General features: G+C 45.8%; 1 protein-coding gene and 1 long non-coding RNA gene across 10 annotated transcripts; both read right to left on the bottom strand.

Annotated features, from left to right (window-relative positions):
* Positions 1 to 1,735: 1,735 nt before the first annotated feature.
* On the bottom strand, positions 1,736 to 7,282 carry LOC113192600 (glutathione S-transferase Mu 2). 4 transcript variants are annotated; one of them, XM_026402752.2, is made up of 9 exons: positions 6,231 to 7,282; positions 5,797 to 5,872; positions 5,301 to 5,365; positions 4,941 to 5,022; positions 4,741 to 4,841; positions 4,296 to 4,391; positions 4,109 to 4,219; positions 3,266 to 3,442; positions 2,122 to 2,205 (listed from the first exon to the last, which is right to left on the bottom strand). In XM_026402752.2, the coding sequence occupies exons 1-8, from the start codon at positions 6,378 to 6,380 to the stop codon at positions 3,314 to 3,316; spliced, it is 810 nt and encodes a 269-aa protein (XP_026258537.2). In that variant the 5' UTR covers positions 6,381 to 7,282; the 3' UTR covers positions 2,122 to 2,205; positions 3,266 to 3,313. The 4 variants fall into 4 exon arrangements, with proteins under 4 accessions (XP_026258538.2, XP_026258540.2, XP_026258537.2 ...); XM_026402754.2 differs by having other exon boundaries at positions 6,171 to 6,309; XM_026402753.2 differs by lacking the exon at positions 3,266 to 3,442 and having other exon boundaries at positions 1,736 to 2,205; positions 6,231 to 7,274.
* A 494-nt stretch (positions 7,283 to 7,776) lies between these two features.
* On the bottom strand, positions 7,777 to 14,540 carry LOC113192603 (uncharacterized). Of its 6 annotated transcripts, none has more exons than XR_003302038.2 (4): positions 14,060 to 14,322; positions 13,387 to 13,452; positions 12,578 to 12,837; positions 7,777 to 7,894 (listed from the first exon to the last, which is right to left on the bottom strand). It is a non-coding gene; the product is annotated as an uncharacterized LOC113192603 (long non-coding RNA). The 6 variants fall into 6 exon arrangements; XR_013342130.1 differs by lacking the exon at positions 7,777 to 7,894 and adding an exon at positions 14,474 to 14,540 and having other exon boundaries at positions 11,306 to 12,837; positions 14,060 to 14,247; XR_003302036.2 differs by lacking the exon at positions 7,777 to 7,894 and adding an exon at positions 14,474 to 14,534 and having other exon boundaries at positions 11,306 to 12,837; positions 14,060 to 14,309.
* Positions 14,541 to 15,953: the final 1,413 nt, after the last annotated feature.

Raw genomic sequence — 15,953 nt, 5'->3', positions numbered from 1 at the left:
CCAGAAGGACCATCCAAATGGGTGACATGGTTTCTGAAAGGGACTAGGGAGCAGTGGGATTAGGGACAGTTAGATGGATGTGACCTCAAAGAAATTCACCCCAATATTGCCTGGTCTCCTGGATATCTATGTGCTCTGTCCCAACAGTACTGTGTGGACCACATTAGAGGAATACTATGGGATAATCAAATTATATGGGATGAAATTTGAGTAAGGGCCCATAGAGTGACCTCTGGACAAGATTCCATGACTCCTTCTAGGTCTGCGAGTGATGTACTGACACTCTCAAGGTAAAAATCACAGAAATCCTACCTATAATGGCCTCAGAATTTTAAAGATATCACCATAGAAATAATACCAACAAATTAATTCAATAAGTTCTACTTCATGGAAATTTTTTCAAATTCTCTTAAATATTGTTTTGGTAAATTCAGAAAATACAGTATATTTTCTTATCTCTGAAAAAATCAGGTAAATATCACTATTTCCTAGATTTCCACCAGATAGAATGAGAAAAAGAGCATCCTACGTCCTGACCATATTAAGAAATGGTTAAGGGCTGGGGTACAGCTCAGTATGGGTCAGGCCATGGGTTTGATCCCTGTCACCACAAAAAAAAAAAAAAAAAAGAAGAAAAAGAACAATTAGGTTAAACATAGTAGGGATTTTAGTTTGACCGATAACAACACAGTTCAATGTGTTTTTTTCAAAAATTGTGTAAAACGAGATAAAACAAAGAAGAAAATTATCGAACTTTTATTAATATGCTTAGGAAACCATTAATCAATTCTTCCTAAACATTAGCTAAATTTATTTATTTATTTACTTATTTTGTGGGATGCTGGAGATTGAACCCAGGGCCTTGTGCAAACGCGGCAAGCACTCTACCAGTTGAGCTATATCCCCAGCCCCTTTAGCTAAATTATAGAGCATTAGTCCAACAACAAAAACCCCAAAGAAAATTTCAAGTTAACAAACCTCAGGACAAAGAAAACAAGACTTAAAAATTAGTACAAATTATTTCAAAATTGAGGAGACAACCAATTGGATAAATACAAATATATCAACATTTTTTTAAAAAATTAAGTTTGAATGAACTAATAATGCATAGGAAAGAAAAATCATAAGCCAAAACACACTTGTTACTCAGGAATTGCTGTAATGAATTTTGAAGTTCCCAAATTTCCTGACCATTGACTATATACCAGACACTGCCAGACATATCAGAGATAAAAAGTCCAACAAGCCCTGCACCCTCTCCTCAATGAGCTTGTGACTGAGTGGGGTGACAACAGCCACAACACCAACTACAACACAGTGGGGTGTGTTCATGGAGAATGTCCTGGGAACACAGAGGAGGGCTGTCCAGACCAGGAACACTTCCAGGAGAAGGGTCAGAAGATGGTCACCTGTGGGCTCCTTAGCCCCTTCCCATCAGCCCAGCACCTCTCTGAACCATGACACCCAGCTGCACATGGCCTATGGACCCTTACACTCTACCACATGGATGAGGAACCCTGGCATGGAAGGAGCACCCTTCTATAGGAATCCCATGGTGAGGACCACAGGGACATGGACAGGGGACAGTGACAACCTTAAGTGACCTCATACCCTGTCTGACCACATAGAGCACCCACCCCACACCCCCATGCACCCAGTTCCTGCTGTGGACAACAGACCACAGCCACACAGTGAGCCCTGAGGGTAAGAGGCAATGACACAGACACAGAGCAAGTGTGGTCCAGACTTTATTGGGGTCAGACAGGGCTGGGCAGCTGCCATGCTGGGGACCAGAGCCAGCTCACCAGGTAGTACTGGAGTTGGGGCAGTGCAGGGGAGCATGGACTCAGTCATGCTCCTCCAAGCAGAGCTGAGGACTGTCTGGTTGGATTTAGGATAGGGATAAGGAAGGGGAGCTGTAACGTACAGTGGATTTACTAGACAAGGGGTTGATTAGGAGAAAAGGAAGGCAATGAGGCCTTGCAGAGGAGAAGGTTGTAGAAAGAAGAAGGGAATGAGAAGACAGATGCCAGGGTGCTGAGAGTTAGTTGTGCCCCGGGCCCAGAACAGCAGGGGCAACCTTGGATCCCCATTTAACCTTGGCATGACAGTTTACTATTTTTTATTCCAAAGGGCCATCTTTGCAAAAATAGGCCTGGAGAGGAAGCGGCTGGACTTCATGTAGTCAGAGATCTTCCTCAGGCCCTGTGAATGGGAGAGAGAAAGCGGGAGCTCAGGGCTACTGCCCCATTCCAGGAGCAGGCTTGCCAGGAGGGTTCAAGGGCTGAGCACAGAACAGTTGGCTCAGGTTTGAGCTCTGGAAGGAAACCAATTTCCTGGGACTTAGGGGACACTGAATGCAGTGATGAGGGTTTTATTTCATTGGAAGTTATACTCAATTACACTTAATGATCCCACAAGATTAGTTTTTGTGCATAATTTATCTGGAAGGAATCCAAGGTACAGAGAAGTTAAGGGACTTCCTCATGCTCACAGAGCTGGTACATGGGAAAGGGCTGGATGGAGCCTGGCCCTGTCTCTCTAATTCTGTGGCCTCTCTGATACAATCTCTCTTCCCCTTTTCACAGGAGGCCCTGACACTCTTTGTCTGAACAAATCTTGCACAGCCAGGCTCCTTCTTGTCTCTATTTGCCCAAAATCTAGTAGAACAAAGGGGTTGCAAACATGCCTGTACAGTTTAATAGACAGAAAAGTGACCCAGTGACTCAGCAAATCCTGGGTATAGGTAAACAAGGAGAGGTGAACCACCAAGAGAAGTGCTGATCAGCTTTTATCATTCAACCAGAGCAAAAACCCCAAACTCTGAAACCTGGTACCTGACTGAGCTCCGATTCACCATGTGCCTACCTACCTCATCTTTGTCCCTGCTAGAGGAGACTGGGTTGAATGACACTTGGATGTGCTGTTCACTATCTTTTCAGGATTCAGTGCCCACAAAATGTGAATGGATTCAAGATCCTGGGCTATCTCCACAGGAAAAAGCTAGCAGTCCTCAGGTTTCAGCCCTGTCCTGTCCTCTACCACAGACCAACCTACCCCACCCCATCAGTCCTGCCAGCCCTTGCACAATCCCTGAAGCCACTCACTCCGACAGATGCAGAACTAAAAGAACTAGATACAAAAACATATCATTAGATGGGGAATAGGAAAGAAAAAAAAATCTCAGGCTGAAATAACTGTGGCAATAGCACCTCAGATTCCCAAATCTCTACTAAAGCAGGTTGTTAGTGACAAACAAGTGGACCTGGGGTGACCCATCATTGGCTGTGAGGTGATGTGCAGGTTGTCCTCCTCAGCAACGATGTGGCACCACTGGCAACTCTTGGTCAGGTGCCTGCTGTTCCCTGCTGCACTCAGTCCCAGGATGGGGCCTCCATACATGTCCACTGGGCCTGACACCAAAGCTCGTGTGGAGGAGACACTGAATAGGAGTGAAAATCAGTGTACGACCCCAGCTCACACACAGAACGCTTGAGATACTCAAGAGGAGAGAGGATGCTGGCTGAAAGCAAGATCCCAATCATCCAAAGAGCCATAATAAAGTCCCCAAGGATCCCCACATGTGTACTCATAAGCACCAGCCACCATCCTGGGGTCCTAGTGCTTCCCTGGGTGGCATCTGATGGAGCCAAGCCTGCTGCAGAGCAGCTCTCACCACTGTCTGGGCCTTGCTCTGCCAGTCCCCCAGCCTCACCTCAGCCTCCCACCTCCAGCTGCACACACCCTGCCTCACTCTCCCCCTGCACAGCATCCTGGGCTGTGAAACCCATCTGTTCCTTCTGACAGAAGGCAGGGACAGCCACCCACCAGGGCCTTCAGTGGCACTGTGACCCTGAGCAAATGACTTATCCTCTACAGTCTCAGTTTCCATGTCTACCCAGTGGGACTCATAATTCCATCAGCCTTGTAGGAATATTGTAAAGATAACTTTGACGCCATAAATACAAGATGTGAGTGCAGGTCCTGGCATATAAAGACAGTGCTCAATAAATGCTGGTTACTCTTCCTTCACCTTCAGGACTAGGAAAGCATCATAAAGGGAGAAGGAAAAAAGACATTCAAGAATGAGGAGGAGCAGGGGCATCACCTCAAAGCGGGACATGAAGTCCTTCAGGTTTGGGAATGCATCAAGGCACTTGGGTTCAAACAGACGGTGTACATCAAGGACATCATAAACGAGGAAATCCACAAAGGTGATCTGCAGAAAGCCGAGAATGAGTGGACTGGAAGCTCCACGACCTGGGAAGAAGAACACTTTTCCTCCCCCTCTTTACCTTGTCCCCTGCAAACCATGGGTGCTTCCCTAGGAACTGTGAGTAAAGCTTCATCTTCTCAGGGAGATCTTCTAAGAACTCAGGTTTCAGTTTTTCCTGAGACAGAAATCAGTGGTCACCACCCTCAGACACAAGCTCCTTGGCAGAGAGGCCGGCATCACCAGTGGTGTGCATAGCCCCAGCCACCAGGGCTCAGTCTCCATCTTCCCCAAGTCTGGGTCAGGGTCCAGCTTCCATTCACTGCACCACCATTTGTTAAACTCCCGCTGGTACCAGACCCCATCTGTTAGAGGGGATTGGAAGTCAGAGAGCAGTGGAACATTGGCCCTACGACTGTCACCATTGATGTACAAACCACCTTTTGTGGGTAAGACATGTAGGAGTAGTGTAGATGGGAATGCAAGAATTTGGACCCTGCCTCACCCAGCACCACAGGGAGACCTACAAAGTCAGGGTTGTAGCAAAGCCTGCCAAGCTGCATGCGAGAGTCCATAGCCTGGTTCTCCAAAATGTCCACACGAGTCTTCTCCTCTTCTGTCTCCCCACCTGCAGTCCACACAACAGAGATACACCCTCAGCCTCCCACCCCAGCCAAGCCAGGGACATGGCCACCCTCCCCCACACCCTGCAGCCAGCCCCACTCACACAGGTTGTGCTTGCGGGCAAGGTAGCGCAGGATGGCGTTGCTCTGGGTGATCCTGTGAGGCCCATCAATCAAGTAGGGCAGCTGGATGGACAACCAGGGAAGGTCAGGTGGAACGACCATTTCCCAGTCCCCCACCTGAGACCTGGCACTTGATGTGTCTGGCCCATGGTATTCACTACATCGGCATACCATAGAATGAATGAATGAATGAGCTGGGACACAGCTGCCATAGAAAGACAGTATAGATACCCAGAATTGAGGGTAGCTGAGCAGAAGCACTGATCCTCACAACTAGGCAGGGCAAGGAGATGAGGTAGGGATTCAATCACTTCCCCAACCACCCCATCCTCCACACCTACATTGGGAAAGTCCAGGCTCAGCTTGAATTTGTCACTCAGCCACTGGCTTCTGTCATAGTCGGGAGCTGTGGAGGAGAAGATGATGTGAAACAAACCCCACTGACTCCAGCCCTTGTTCCCCAGCACCCTCCCAAAGAATCAGAGGTAAGAACCCTGAAAGAGTGGATCTGGAATCTGAGTCTCTCAGCCTCATATTCCAAAGTTACAGGAGTACAGAATGTTTATAAGGGCTGTGGACCCTACATGAGTGAGGCTTAAAAAGGGTTTAGGCAGGGGCTAAGGGGAACCCATTCTAATTACAGATACAGAAGGCCACAGCAATCCCCTCTCAGATCTTGCACTGAAAGGCCAAAATATACTGTCAAAGAGGTTTCTGGGAGGGCCAGGCTTTAGGTGCAGCAGGCCTGCAGACCCGAGCAACAGATGGTCTGGGCATGAGTGCTAGGCAACAACCAACAAGAGGCAGGCTGGTGTTTGAACAGGAGGGTGCCATTACCGTCCCCCATGGTGTATCTCTTCTCCTCATAGCTTGAGTCTGTGTATTCCAGGAGCAGGCGGATGGCGTGAGCCAGCTGGGAGAGATGGCCATGGCAGAGGTCAGAGATGGAGGGACCCTGCCTGTGCGACTTCAGTTCCTCCAAGGGAACACCACTCACCCTCTACACTTATCCTACACACACACACACACACACAGAGAGAGAGAGAGAGAGAGAGAGAGAGAGAGAGAGAGAGAGGCAAAACTCTCTTGAACAATCAGAGAGCTCCAGTAAGCACTGAAGAGGACCCATCTTCTAGAACCAAGCCCCCAGCCACTCCTCAGGTCCCAGTGCCACATCCCCATCCCACCTTCCATGCCATCCCCTAGCTCACCCCGCGGATGTCCCAGTATCCTAGTGTCATAGGCATGGTGGGCTAAGCTGACTGACAAACCTCTGCCAGACTGGCCTCCAACTTCAGTCTGAGGCGCCCGCACAGAGGGGTGGAGCCTGGTTTGGGTTGGGTCTGTGGCCCGCCCCGCCCCGCCCCGGATTCCCTCCAGCCCGAGGGCGAGCCTGGACCCTGGGAGGGAGGAGTCTCCATCAGTGGCTTCCCGTCCCACTCCACTGGGTGTGCAGGAGCGGCTGCGCACTTCAAGACAGGTCCCTTGGTGACAGAGCAAGGTCGTTGTTCCTCCTTCCCCTCCTCACATTACTCAGTCTTGGCTCCTGGGCGAAACCCCATCTGGCTCTGAAGACTCAGCCTGCCAGGTCACGTCAAAATGGAATCATTCAACCTGAGAGATTAATGCTCCTCTTCGTCCACAGTAATTCCTAAAAATCAAGTGGTCTACACGTCTCGACCAAGGTGTCTATTCAGAAATCATGTCTCTGGGGTTAGCAGAGTGCAGTCTCTGTTAGAGATCTCCCATTCAAACAGGACCAAACCTCCCAGCTCAGATCCCAAGACCGTCCAGGCTCAAGAAGCAACCTCTGGCCTCAAAGTGAATTACCCTAAAGGCTACAGGACCCGGTACTGGGCACCTGGTTGTTACCGTTCTAGTACCTTAACTGTTTCTCGCTTTGGGTTTTACACATCTTCCATTTCAAAAGAAAATATTTCTAGATCCCACTGTGGAAATGATTTTTTGAAAAACCATTAACCAGAATGATAAATGAGTAAACTAAATGATTAACATGAATTAGAATAATGATTTTGAAAGACACAGGACAGATGTTACACACTGATGTTCAACTATCTGGTCTCTATCCACCTGAAAAACATTTGTGGAGATCCCACCACACACGTGATAGAACGCAGTTCATGTGAATGCAGTTTAGCTATTAAGGACCAAAATTCAGTGCATATTACCTGGGAGGATTTTGGAAATATGGCACATACTTAGTGAGCATAGTGGAGGGGGAAAGAGGTCAAGTGCAGGAGGAGGCTATGCTGCCCAGGACAAGGACTCTGAGCAGCTAGGAAGGTGGGTCCAGAACGCAGAGGCCCCTTCAGAGAAAGAAGCTCTATAGAAAGAGGGGAAGAAGGAGACCAGCAGTTCTCCAAGGTGAGCCCCAGGGCCCAGGAGGAGGATCATCCAAAAGGGTGACTTGGGTCTCTGAAAGGCACCAGGGAGCTGTGGGGATTAGGATACTTGCAAGTGGTCTGAAACAAGGGATTGTGCCTACCTGACCTCTCAGAAAGTCCCACCCCAAAGTTGCTTTTCCACTGAACATCTACGTGCTCTGATGGTACTGTGTGGACCAATTCTAAATGTTTAGAGGAACACACTGGGATAATCAAAATATATGGGTGAAATTTAGCCAAACCCCTACAAAGTGACTTCTGGACTAGATTTCAAAACTCCTTCCAGGTCTGTGGGTGACATGCAGTCACCCTCATGGAAAATTCATAGAAATCCAACATAAAATTAAGTACAAAATAATTTTTTTAGTAGAAATAAATATCAACAACTGGATCTAGTGGCACATGCCTGTAATCCCAGTGACTCCGGAGTCTGAGGCTGAAGATTACAAATTCAGGCCAACCTCCACAACTTTGTGAGAATCTGGGGATGCAACTCAGTGGAAAAGCACCCTGGATTCAATCTCCCAATCCTAGGAGGGAAAAAAGGAAGAGAAAAGAAAGAGAGAGAGGGAGGAAGGAAGAGAGAAAGAAGAAATGAAGGAAGGAAGTGGGGAAAGGAAAGAAAGAAGAGATCAACCGTCAAATTTTTTAAGAAATTAAATCTGTTAAATATCATCTAGGTAAACTTAGAACATCCAGAATAGAAAGAACATGCTCTTAAATCTGAAAAAAAGAAAATAAAAATCACCGTTTATAAGATGCTGCCAAATTGGAATTAAGGGAAAAAAATTCCCTACATACCTAAGATGCCAAGAATAAGGCAATTTAGGGATTTTAGAAAGTTAGCAACAATGTTTAAGGTTAGAAAATTATGGAAAATAATAACGAATGCCAAGGAGAAAAATATTGAAACTTTCATCAATAACCCTTAAGAAACCAATAGTTGGTTCTCTAAAACCTTTAAATTTGTAAAGCATTTGTCCAATGACAAAAATTAGAAGGGAAATAATAAGTTAATAACAGGATGAAGAAAAAAGCAACAGAAATAATTTCTCAAGTTAGGGAAGCATTTTTTTTCTCAGCAACATATTCGTCTTACAGCTAAGTAGAACAAACTCAAGCATGTTAAAATTTGCTAAAAGAAATGAAGATCTGAATAGAGTCATAATGCACCATAAAGAAAAATGATACCACAAAATTACACTTGTTCTTCAGGAATTTGTGGCGTGAATTTTCAAAGCTTTCCAAAGAAGAAGGTGTGACATGAATTGTCATAAACTCCACCCCTCTATGGCATGAGAAACCTGCCCTGGGAAGAAAGTGCGGTGGGGCGTAAGGGGTCATAGGTCTGGGTCCACTATCAGGTGCTGATATCTTAGAGAAAGAACATGGTGTTGTGGTCAAGAGCACCCTGTGCTCCTGACCAGTATGCTGAGGAGGGTCAGACAGAGAGAGGAGGGTGTGGATGAGGGAGAGGGGACACAGTGAACAGCTGGGGTACATAGAGTTCTTTGTGCTCTTTTTGCAAATTTTCTCAAAGTCTGATACTGTATCAAAATAGAAAGTTAAAAAATACATTCATCACATGATCCATGATACATATAAATATATTATTAGTTGAAATAAAAGCTTCATCACACAAGACTTGCTTTAACTACAAAGAATTGCATCCTGAAATTGCTTTATTCTATTTTTTCACATTTTAAAGTTCACATGTTATTAAAGTTTTATTTGCAATTGACACATAATAATTGTGCATATTTATGGGGCATAATGTGATATTTTGATACATAAAAATGTTGTGTAATAATCAAATCAGGGTTTTTAGCATATCCATCACCTCAAGTATCCGTCATTTCTTAGTGAAGAGAACATCCAAGTCAGGTGCAGTGGCACACACCTGTAATCCCAGCAGCTCAGGAGACTGAGGCAGGAGGATCCCAAGTTGAAAGCCAGCATCAGCAAAAGCGAGGCACTAAGCAACTCAGTGAGACCCTGTCTATAAATAAACTACAAAATAGGGCTGGGGATGTGGCTCAGCAGTCGAGTGCCCCTGGGTTCAATCCCCAGTATCCCCCCAGAATAATAACAATAATTAACAAAGGGTCAAGGTAACACACTTCATGGTATTATTTTAAACCAATAAAAGTACTGTAGGAAAAAACATTAGACCCCTAAGTGTCTCAGGTGATGCAAAATCAGATCCATAGCGTTCTTCATGTCACCTTAAATAAGTCTATGTTCCCTGGAGAGCATTCAAATCATCTGTTATAATAATATCAATCATGTTATCCTTTCCTCATAGTGTCTGCTTTGGGGATCATGCCTGGTAAAGAAACCAAAATTACAAGAAGAAATTGGTTTAAAGACAGAGTATTATATACAACATAGGCCAAAATCAGAAAAATCCACTTGTCTAATAGCATGAGACAACTATGCAAACTTTACCTACAGAAAAATGCCAGAGATCTATTCATTATGAGGTGTATGCACACATGTGGACTGCCAATAAGTGCAGATTTTTAAGTGAAATGTGAATGAGAAGAGGAGCAGAGTCTGAGAATGTATTATACATGAAAATCTCACCCACTTAAAACATAGGCATCAAGAAAAATCAAGAGAATTTGGAGGTCTATCACAAAAGATAGAAAATATTTTGCTTAATAATTATTCACTGAGCACACACTAATAGTATGGGGGCTCTTGTAGATATGATATAGATACCTATAACCCCAGGGAACAAACAGAAACCAAAACATGTACCCCCTGCTGTTGGCATCCTAAGTGGGGAAAGTAGATAATAAAGACATGGGTTTTTGGAGCTGGGGCTGTAGCTCAGTGGTAGAGCACTTGCCTAGCATGTGTGAGGCAGTGGGTTTGATTCTCAGCACCACATATAAATAAATGAACAAAATAAAGGCCCATCAATGTCTAAAAAATATTTTTAAAAAAAGACATGGATTTTGGCATTTGTAAATTTTGTGTAATCACATAAAGTATACATTACCTGCACCCTACAGGTCCCTTCAGTAGGAACTTTCCACCTCTATCATGCACTTACTATCACCATGGAGTTATTTTCATGAACATGGAATGATACAGTATGAACTTACATCTTTGTTCTTTTACTTCATGTAACTTCATGTCTGCCAGGCTTATTCATATTGTCGTAGGTAGCATTAGCACATGATTTTTGTTGCATTATTGTATTATGTTATATGAATTATGGAATTATGTTAACAAAACACATTTTTTGCCCTTCTGTTGGTGGAATTTGTGGGGCTGTAAGTTATTGGCTGTTTAAAATAAAACTGTTCAACCTCATTGCATGTGACTCTAGGAAGACATAAGTACTCATTCTGGTTGGGTGGGGATCCGGGACTACAGGCTCTTGCATGTTTAGCTCTGCTTGATATTGCTAGCATTCCAAAGTGGTTGCCCAATGTATGAGACCAATGTGTGAGAGTTCCTCTTACTCCGTAAATTCACCAACTACTGTTGGTTCTAGTAATATCAATTATCATAGTAGACATATACTAGGATCTTATGGAATTTATAACCACTCTGCTGTCTAATGCTCTTTATCATGTTTTCATGTGCTTATTGGCCATTTAGATGTACAATTATGAGCCATGCATGTACAGGGCTTGACCCATATTTTTATTGGGGGATGGGCACTCAACCACTGAATCATATCCCCGGCCCTATTTTGTAGTTTATTTAAAGACAGGGTATCACTGAGTTGCTTAGCACCTCACCATTGCCGAGGCTGGCTTTGAACCTGAGATCCTCCTTCCTCAACCTCCAAGCCACTGGGATTACAGGCATGCACCACTGCACCCAGTGACCCATATTTAATGTATGTATTTCTGAATATATAGTTTTTGGATAAGCAATCTTGTTGATTTGCAATCTTTTCTTCTAGCTGGGCTTTGCCTGAATATTTGACCTACAATACCAGCATGTCTTTCTGGATAATCTGTTTTAAGCCCTGATAATTATTAGAAACTTTTGTTATTGAAGGTTGAGGGTCAATTGTAGGGTCATATTTTGTTTCTTGATCCTTGTGTTTATCTGTAAGATTAAATAATTACCCTGGTGCAGATATATAAGTATATAATGAGGCAAATACAGCAATTAGGAGAGCTTTTTTATTTCAAGGTGAGGAAAACACAAGAAAAAATGAGATACACCCTAAAAACTGAGGCAGGCAGATTGGCTATGAACCAAAATCCACCAAAATAATTAAGCTTCAGCCTTGTTAAGGTAGTGGGTAGAACTTGCGGTGGCTCTAAAACCATGAGCCAAAATGAATCTTTTGTCTTCATAAGTTCATTATCTCAGGTATTTTGCTATAGTAATGGAAAGCTGACAAACACACCTACATACAAAGTATAACAACTCATTCTGGTACCATGGATGGAAATTGCTGAGTGACTAGAAACTTCTTTTGAAGTTTCCTCATAAGTTCCCTCTATAGTGAAATTAAAATTATTTCTGGAGGATGGGATGCAGATAAAGGAATGGTGATTAAGGAATCTGAGGGAATAAGCCTCTTCTAGGAATGTTTGGGAAAGAGGGTAAAGTAGTATAATGTCAGCCTGTAGATCCCCATGATACTGGGGGTTAAACCCAGGGGCATTAAACACTGAGCCATTTTTTTTTAATTTTGATTTTGAAACAGGGTCTTGCTAAGTTACCCAGGACCCCGCTAAATTGCTGAAAAAAGCTGGCTTTGAACTTGCAATCCTCCTGCCTCAGCCTCCCTAGTTCTGGGATTACAGGCATGTGCCATCGCTTAGAGATTTGGAGACCTCAGGATGAAGGAGACGGAGTGAAGGATCAAAGCAGACCATCTACACAGAGACTCCAGTCAGTCATTGCCCTTCTCATCAGATGTGCTTATTACAGAAGGAGTCAGTAAGTCCATCCGAAGACTCAAGGTCCACCCTGCTGGTCTATACTCATTCAGAGAAAATTAACGACACCGGTACCAGGATAAGACATTTACAGTTTTCACCGGGGCCCAAGGAGGTGAAGGATTGACCAAGAAAGAAGGTCTCCTTTCCAGTTGTGTAGGAAGCCATGGGAGGACACCTTGAAGTCATCTAGAAAAGTAAGTAGAGCCAGGATCCTGAGAGATTAACTAGGGACCAAAATCCACCGAAATGATTAAGCTCTGGCCTTTTGTTAGGTTGGGGGTGGGAACTTACAGTGGCTCACAACTTTGGCCATGCCTCTGTGTATAGCTGTTGGCATACAACTGTCCATCTGGATCCAGATGGGGCACCGCCAAACAGGAAGGCTGGAAGCGTCCTGGCTGTCCCAGCTGGGGACTCCGCTACCCTGGTCCGTGGTCACTCACACACGCAGGCCTGCTTCCCCTTGGGAAGGCTCTGGGATGCTCAGGAGGAAGGGAGATTCCTGACAGAAAGGACTCCTCCATTTTCTAGACAGTCAGTCTCCTGGGCCACTGTCAAAAATGGGACCAGGAAGTCTCAAAATTCCTTCTGACCCCCACCAGAATCCCCATGAACCAGTGCCCGGGTCAGAGTCAGTCCCTTGGAAGTAGCAGGGAAAGGCTGTGAGTGCAGGGAGCCAGAGGCAACAGGACAAGTGAAGAACACGTGGGGTTCAGGTTTGATGGGCAGCAGGCCAGGGCTACTGCAGGGTCCTTACTGGGGACCAGGGTGAGCAGCCGGCAATAGTGGGTAACACTGGGCAGCACAGGGCCTAGCTCCAGAGGGAGGGGACAGTCAAAGCTGGCACAGCCGCTGGACTTTGGGTTGGTTTAATTCAGGACACTGAAAGGTTAGGATGGGGAAAATGAGGAGCCGAGGTTTAAAGGTTGGGACTGGGGTTGGTGGGAGAAAAGGGGGCTGATAGGCCTTGGGCGTGAGAAGGGAATAAAAAGAAGGGGAAGGAAGGAGAAGGTGCGGGGGTCTGGCTGCTCCTCGGGACCTGGGGGGCAGGAAGGAGACAGGCTCCTCACACCCTGCTCCTGCCCTCCCCTAGGCCCTACCTGTGCCCATCTCTGTGAACACAGGTGTTGGGAGGAAGCGGCTGGACTTCATGTCTTCTTCAGGCCCTGTGAGTGGCAAGAGGAAGCAGGAGCTCAGGGCTGCTGTCCCACTGGGCTGGAGCAGCCCCAGTGCAGGAGCAGCCCTGCCAGGAGAGCGCCAGTGCTGAGCAGCACACAGTCACCCCAGTTTCTGGGGTCTGGAAGGACACCCTTCATTTTCCCGTGAATGGACCCTATGCAAGGTGTTTTACACCCACTAGAAATTACAATGTAGGTTTAGAAAATCCACTCAGCAATCCTGCAAGATTAAGTTCTATATTCAGCATTTATCAACCGGGAAGCCGAAGGGCAGAGAGGTTAAGGAACTTCCTCTTGCTCACACTTGAAGGTCCTGGCTTAGCATCTGGACGGCCATCTTAAGTGACAGCCGCCATTTTAAGGAAAAAGTCTTGCTTTCTGGCCTGTGGGCATTTCTGAGAAAGTCTCACCACTCCCCCATACCAACCCGACCCTGTTCACTGCCCATTAGGACCCTCCGGGCTCTGGTTCCTGAGCCTCCCCCATAAGTCCCAGAACTCAGGCCTGTGTTGCCTCTCTCTCCTACAGAGAGACGGCCTTCATTTGTCTCTCGTGTGTATCTCTGCCTGGTCCCCATCTTTCATTTCTCGCTTACCTGTCCCTGGGTCCTCACTTTCCCTTCCCACACAGCTCACAGTGAGTTGGACGGACTGGATGGAACCTGGCTCTGTCTCTCCAGTTCTGAGTTCTCTGCCGCACTTTCCCCTGGTCCTCTCCGTTAGGGAGCCCTGTCCCTCTCCGTCTGCATAAACCTCCTTTTTCATGGGGAGGCTTCTGGTATGTCTGGTTTAAAACAAGAAGATGGCTCTAGCAGGATGAAGGGGCTCCGAATATAGCTGTGCAACCTACAAGAGAGCCCAGGTCTCACCCAGTGACTCAGCAAATCCTGGGTGAAATTGGACTGGGCGGTGAACAAACTTGAAAGGCCAAGCCACCTTTAATCATTCCCCTGAAGCAGAACAGAAAATTCAGACTGAGTGAAAGCAGTCTCACTGTACCCCAACCTAACCTCATCTCCAGGCCTGCTACCGACCAGGCCATAGGACCTTCTGTTGTATCCTGTGTCTTCTACCCACCTCCCAGGAAAGTGAGTGCCTAGATCATTTCAGAGGGGTCAGAGGCCTCAGGCTGCAGCCCTCCCCTCTCCTCCACCCCACCCCTCCCCGCCTCAGCCCCACAGTCCTGCCAGCCCTTGCACAATCCCCAAGGCCACTCAGCCTGGGACAGATCCAGAGCCGAGGAGAACTAGCTGAGAAAGCAGATCCTCAGACAGGGAGTGGGAAAGGAAAACAGATCCCAGGCTGAATTACTGTCCCCTCAGATCCTCATATCTCTACTAAAAGTTTGTTGGTGACAAAAAAATTGGACTTTGGGCTGGGGTTATGTAGCTCAGTGGTAGAGGGCTTGCCTAGCATGTGTGAGGCACTGGGTTGGATTCTCAGCACCACATATAAATGAATAAAATAAAGGTTCATTGACAACTAATATATATATATATATATATATATATATATATATATATATATATTAAAAGCAAAACAAGTAGACTTGGGGTGACTTGTGATTGACAATGAGTGAGCTTGCAGGCTGTGATCCCCAGCACCCAGGTGTACCACAGGCACCTTGTAGTTAGGTGTCTGCTATTTCCTAGGATAGGGGCATCTTTACATGTCCCACTGAGCCTGACAGCTAACCTTATACAGAGAAGATCAGTGAATGTGAGTGAAAATACGTGTATGACCCCATGTCACAGATATAAAGCTGAAGGTATTGAGGGGAAGGAGGAAAAGAGGAACAGTGAAGGTTGTCCCACTGTAGAACACCCCTGTATAAAAAAAAATCCTCCCTCAGGGGCCCACATAATTCACCTTCAGCCCCATTCACGGCCCAGGGTCTCGGTGCGTCCCCAGTGGAGCACCTGATTGAGCCAAGCCTGGTCCAGATCAGGCATGGCTTTTCCTTTAAACAGAAATCAGGGAGGGGCCCTTAGAAGCCAGGGGCTAACAGGGAGCCCAGCACAGCCTCCACTGGCACTGGGACCTTGAGCAAGTGACTTAAAATGTAAAATAAAATTTCAAATCTAATAAGCAGATTAATATAGTTTTTGTTTTTGTTTGTTTTTCCTGGTACTGGAGATTGAACCCAGGGATACTCTACCACTGATCTACACCCCCAAACCTTTCTAAAAAAATTATTTTAAGAGGGGGGTCTCACTAAGTTATTGAAGCTGGCCTTAAACTTTCAATCCTCCCGCCTCAGCCTTCTGAGTACTTGGGATTAGATGTGAGCACCACCACACCTGGCTTATCTTGTTCTTTTAATTTGAGCTTCTAGATCAGGGATCAGGAAAGAACTGCCACGTGTTGTTGTCTGCTTTGTCTCATTATTCATTCATTGTATTTATAAGTCATAGTGTAAATTTAGCATTTTGCCCATTTGAACGGTTCAGTAATTATTATGTACATCCCTAACATTGTGCACCCATCACT

The sequence above is a fragment of the Urocitellus parryii genome, chromosome 11 (genome assembly GCF_045843805.1).
Source record: "Urocitellus parryii isolate mUroPar1 chromosome 11, mUroPar1.hap1, whole genome shotgun sequence".
NCBI classification, from domain to species: domain Eukaryota; kingdom Metazoa; phylum Chordata; class Mammalia; order Rodentia; family Sciuridae; genus Urocitellus; species Urocitellus parryii.
This window is presented reverse-complemented; position numbering and strand designations above follow the sequence as displayed.

Excerpts from the sequence above, each read along its gene's own strand:
- LOC113192600 (XM_026402752.2), bottom strand. The coding sequence starts at position 6,380 with ATGGAGACTCCTCCCTCCCAGGGTCCAGGCTCGCCCTCGGGCTGGAGG. Across the intron at positions 5,023-5,300 it reads TGAGCCTGGACTTTCCCAAT|CTGCCCTACTTGATTGATGG; the intron begins GTAGGTGTGGAG and ends TTGTCCATCCAG. Across the intron at positions 4,220-4,295 it reads CATGGTTTGCAGGGGACAAG|ATCACCTTTGTGGATTTCCT; the intron begins GTAAAGAGGGGG and ends GGCTTTCTGCAG.